Genomic DNA, 4,907 nt, shown 5'->3' on the forward strand with positions numbered 1-4,907 from the left:
CCGAAGAAGGTTGGTACTACCCTGAATATCCTCTAACTAGACCCTTTTCTCAATATCTCTACAATATGTGATTAATATTCTTAATTTTTCTATAAAAATCTCATTCAAATATTGCATCTCCTGTTTGATACGAAACTGTAAAGAGCAGCATAAAAAGAGCAAAATTTTTTTGTAATGCCCATTATCAAATCACCTCCGGGGATCTGTGAAAATTATACAGCTCTAGACTATGTTGATAACGTTGCTTCTGTAATCGGAAATCCAAATGAACCCCACGACTCTACTGTCTAAAACAGGACTCCAATAATTTGATCGCCATTTACGAACTTTCAAAGGGTAAAATAAATTGGAAGGAAGCACACTGACTTGTGTACCCGTATCTCATTATGCACATGATTTTCAACTAAAATATTTTGAGACGATCTGTTACAACTACACACAAGCCTAATGAAGTATTTAGTGTTGGCCTGTTAGGTTTTGAATCGAATATGTCCGTGGAGAAACGTAATGAGTACAGTGACTTATTGGGTTATTATTGTGCAATTCCACTTGCAGATATAACGATCAATCAAAATGAGATGACAGTATTTTTAATGTTTAGTAAATCATTACTTGAAAATAGCCAGGAATTGGAAACAAAATGCTCGTGTATTCTTAGTGTGTTTATTTAATCTGCAATCTTACAGTTATTTAAACAGATTTAATTGTGAAAGGGATTAGCTACTTCTTTCATATCTGATGTCTACTTAAAGTTCTAATAATTAAAAGATAACAATGATGAAGGAAAACTAAATAGGCTTCGAAAAAAATTTAGGTCCAGTCAAACCAACTGTTCAAAATGGTCAAAAACTTCCTGCACTTGGTTTTGTGCGGTGCAGCTTTAACTGCAGTTGTCGACAGTCGTGGAGGTTGGTATGATTTAATTGTCAAATCCATAGAAGAAAATGTTTCTTTAAAGACAAGGTTACCAAAAAGGCAATTCTAATCGATTTTCCCTTTGATACCAAAGTTTTTGTTTTTAGTTTCACGGCACAGTCATATTATTTGTTAATTATTAAATTTTGTTTTCAATGTGGTTCATAAATATTCTTTCACCTTCCTATGCATTTCTTTGCTTCTGAATTTATCCTAGCGTTTGGTAGTCCGCTGATGTAAAAAAGAAACAGTTTCTGATTAATTAATTACGTCTATGTTATAAATTAATTTACTTTTGTTTCTTTCTCATTAGTTGTTGGCTGCTATTACGAAAGTTGGGCAATAAAGAGGGCAGGTATTGGAAGCTTCGGAACAAATGATATAGATCCTTCCTTATGTACTCATGTCTACTACAGTTTCATTGGATTGAACAACGTTACTCAAGATATCGAAATTTTAAATCCTGATGTTGACGTGAATCGAGGTATGTCTACTGTTTTGTAATTACTTTACTACATTCAGAACATTTTACATAATGCATTCAGTATAAGTAGTAATTTTAATTGCAAGGAAGGTAATAACAGATGTACGCAGAAATTCCTCCTGCAACTTCAAACAAACAGACAATTTTAATTTAATGAAAATTGGGTTGGACAAGCATTCTAAAAGCCTTCATTTGTTAACTAGGAGGATTCCGAAATTTTACGAATCTTAAAGCTCAGTACCCTGGAGTAAAATTTTTAGTTGCTATGGGCGGAAGGAATCAAGATTCTAATGCCTACTCCGCAGTAGCTGCGAATGCCTCAAAACGAGCAACATTTATCCAACAGGCTACAACTTTTATAGACGATTATGATTTTGATGGTTTCAATATCGACTGGGAGTATCCTGCTCGAACGCGTTCTACTTCTAGTGGGGCAGAGAAGATATGGATTGCTATTAATTTTATTGCCAATTCTTACACATAGGAGTTCAACAGCTATCGAGACATTAATCTCTATCAAGTGTAAAGAAAAAATTTTTCGAAATGTTTCATAGCCATTGAGATATATATATAAATCAGTTTAACCGATTTGCTAAGTTAATAAGCGCCTTTTGTCGTTGTTGTTGCTGTCACCTCCTGTAGCTTACCTAATGGTCACAGCATTGGAGCGTAAAGTCAAAAGTTCCGGGTTCGATTCCCGATGAGGGTCTGACATCAGCAACAATTTTTTGTAATTAACCGAAAAAGTAGATGCCTAAAAGTGACCCTTTTAATAATAAATTATGATGTAGGTACCTCCAAAAGTGCATGATATTAATTTGTTTTTTTAATTTTTAAGTATAATTTCTAACATGGCAATAACTGAATTGCATTAAAACACAAAGTTAATAGATGAGAGGTGGTGGCCAAAAGGTTTCATTAATGACCCTTCGAATAATCAAATAATGTTTAAAAACAATAAACCACCTGTTACATAGCAAATTAATAACAGACTGATTTTTATTTAGGATAATTTGATTACGCTGTTGCAAGAAATAAAGGCGGCTTTCGAACCATTGGGACTTTTAATTACAGTAGCAGTACAACCATCACCTTCTTACATAGACGACGCTTACGACGTCCCGGCACTTTCAAAGTATGTTGTTGTACCTATTTACGTACAATTGTTATAGTGGCATAAAAATTGTTGTGAAATGACTAAGATTCTGCATGAATCAATTATTCAATGGTTTATGACATTTTTAGAACAGAAAAATAATTTATATACCTACGAAAAGAGGTTCAGATATTCGCGGAATGAAAGTGTTGAAAAACTAAAACACAAAGTTATTCTTCAGACTAGAACTTCTCTAAACCAACAAATTTTTTTTTTGTTTTTGCCCTCAAAACGGGCCGAAACAGCTTTTTTGACTTCATTGTCATTAGAAAATTTTCGCCCCTAAGCTCCCTTTTCAAATCTGGAAATAAATAAAAACTAGTGGGAGCCAAGTCTGGATTTCAAGATGGTTAAACTAGAGAATAGAATCCTTGTTTGTGTAGAGAAACCATCGCAACACTGTATTTGTGCATTGGCGAATTATCCTGCAGGAGCAGCACATATTTCGACAATTTTCCTATTCTTTTTTCCTAAATGAAAGCCTTCGATTTTTCCAGTATTGGAGCATAGTAATTTCCAGTAATTGTGGTAGCATTTTCTTTGTAATTTACTAGCAAAAGTCCTTCACAGTCTACAAAAACTGTAGCTCTTCCCACTTCCCAGCCGATTCTGCCACCTTGAGCTTCATAGGGGTGGTATCCCCTTTTTGTACCATTGCATCGGTTCCTATGGGAACCCAGGTTTAGCTTGCATTTCGCTCATTATAAACTGAACTGACTTTCCTTGCTTTGCCAGCAACTTTATCACAGCGTGGTGTTCAATTTTCTCAATCGTTGCGCTTCTTTTCAGAATTGACCTGTTTGAAGGGTGACAACTCTTAAACGAATAACGTCATAGACTTTAAATTTTACTTATATACCAACGACGAATTCCTAATTGGCGAAATGTACAGTGAAAATTTTTAGCTCCTCCCTTTCCCCTTCCTGCCGCGAACTTATGGACTTCACCTCGCATATCGGTGATGGAAATATGATCTCACGAATCTTTGATAGCGCTATCATACGGGATGTACTCAAAGCTCGGAAAACATGCATTATATCATTTTAAATTGAACTTGTGTTAGTCACTTCTTATCAATTCTTTATTAATCCAGTATGAATTTGAGTAATGGTCATTATCTAAATTAATGATTGCTCAAGTTTGATTTAATATCGGAAATTCGTATGACAGCAAATATGCAAATGCAAAAGGTTATATACTATCATTTCATTTGCAGTGCAGTCGATCTGATCAATTTCATGTCTTACGACTTACATGGATCTTGGGATGGCTCCACTGGAGTAAATGCACCCCTCCACGATCCTGTTGGAAGTATCAGCGTAGTAAGTAAAATCATTCGACATTAAATGTTAATACAAATTTTGTCTTCAAATGACTAAGTCAAAGACAATCGGCGGAAAACTAGAGCAGTGGTTATTGACAACTAAACTCTCTTAAAATGAAATTGTCCTTGCAGGAACTTCTCGTGAACAGTTGGCTTAATGCTGGCGTTGATCCTGATAAACTGATCGTGGGAATTCCTTTTTATGGAAAGTTGTACACCTTGAGTAATTCATCTGATAATTCGATTGGAGCGCCTATCTCCGGCCCAGGTATTCCTGGCCCATATCTTCAAGATCCAAGCAATTTAGCTTATTACGAGGTTAACTATTTTTATATAATTAACGCAAGACTTTTTCTAACTAATTCAATCAATAACAGATCCTAGAAAAGATCCAGCAAGGATGGGCTGAAGCATATGATCAGAATTACGAATCCCCTTTTGCATGTTCAGGGAACCAATGGGTTGGTTACGACAACGTGAGATCTATTTCAGCTAAGGTAACGGAAAATAAATATAGGTACTTTTAGAAATCCTGTATAAGGTGATCAGTTACCTTATTAGAAAGTTTTTGTACGATAAAGGCTGAATGACGGAAATGTCTAATCTTTAATCCTACGTCTCTGATCCCTTTTTTAGGTAAATTTCGTCTGTTCGAAAGGTCTTGGAGGAGTAATGAACTGGGCTATTAATGAAGACGATTTTGGTGGTAATTTTGGACCAAAGTATCCTCTTCTTAGAGCAACGAACGCAGTAAAAATTTGTGGAAATTAAAAAGTCTAAGTTAACACAACATAAGATCAATATTTCAAATTAAATCCTGTCTCACCCTGGTCTACTTTTACCACAATTACTAATAAGTTTGATAATGTATTAATTGTTAAATAAAAAACTTTTAATTACATAAATTTTTACTATTCCCGTTCCATTCCCAATGCAGAATGATAAAATGCTAAGATCCCACTCTTTCCTATCCTGAGCTAATCTTCGCAATTCCCTAAAACTAGAACAATCCATATCCTTAACTATTT

At 34.9% G+C, this 4,907-nt stretch overlaps 1 protein-coding gene across 1 annotated transcript; it reads left to right on the forward strand.

The window, feature by feature from the left end:
- The first annotated feature begins 746 nt into the window (after positions 1–746).
- LOC112904480 (endochitinase-like) lies at positions 747–4,693 on the forward strand. Its single transcript, XM_025974581.1, has 8 exons — positions 747–908; positions 1,229–1,399; positions 1,603–1,880; positions 2,407–2,534; positions 3,772–3,877; positions 4,012–4,197; positions 4,257–4,376; positions 4,516–4,693. The coding sequence occupies exons 1-8, from the start codon at positions 839–841 to the stop codon at positions 4,648–4,650; spliced, it is 1,194 nt and encodes a 397-aa protein (XP_025830366.1). The 5' UTR covers positions 747–838; the 3' UTR covers positions 4,651–4,693.
- The last annotated feature ends 214 nt before the right edge of the window (positions 4,694–4,907 follow it).

This window comes from Agrilus planipennis, unplaced genomic scaffold (genome assembly GCF_000699045.2).
Source record: "Agrilus planipennis isolate EAB-ADULT unplaced genomic scaffold, Apla_2.0 scaffold59, whole genome shotgun sequence".
Taxonomy (NCBI): Eukaryota; Metazoa; Arthropoda; class Insecta; order Coleoptera; family Buprestidae; genus Agrilus; species Agrilus planipennis.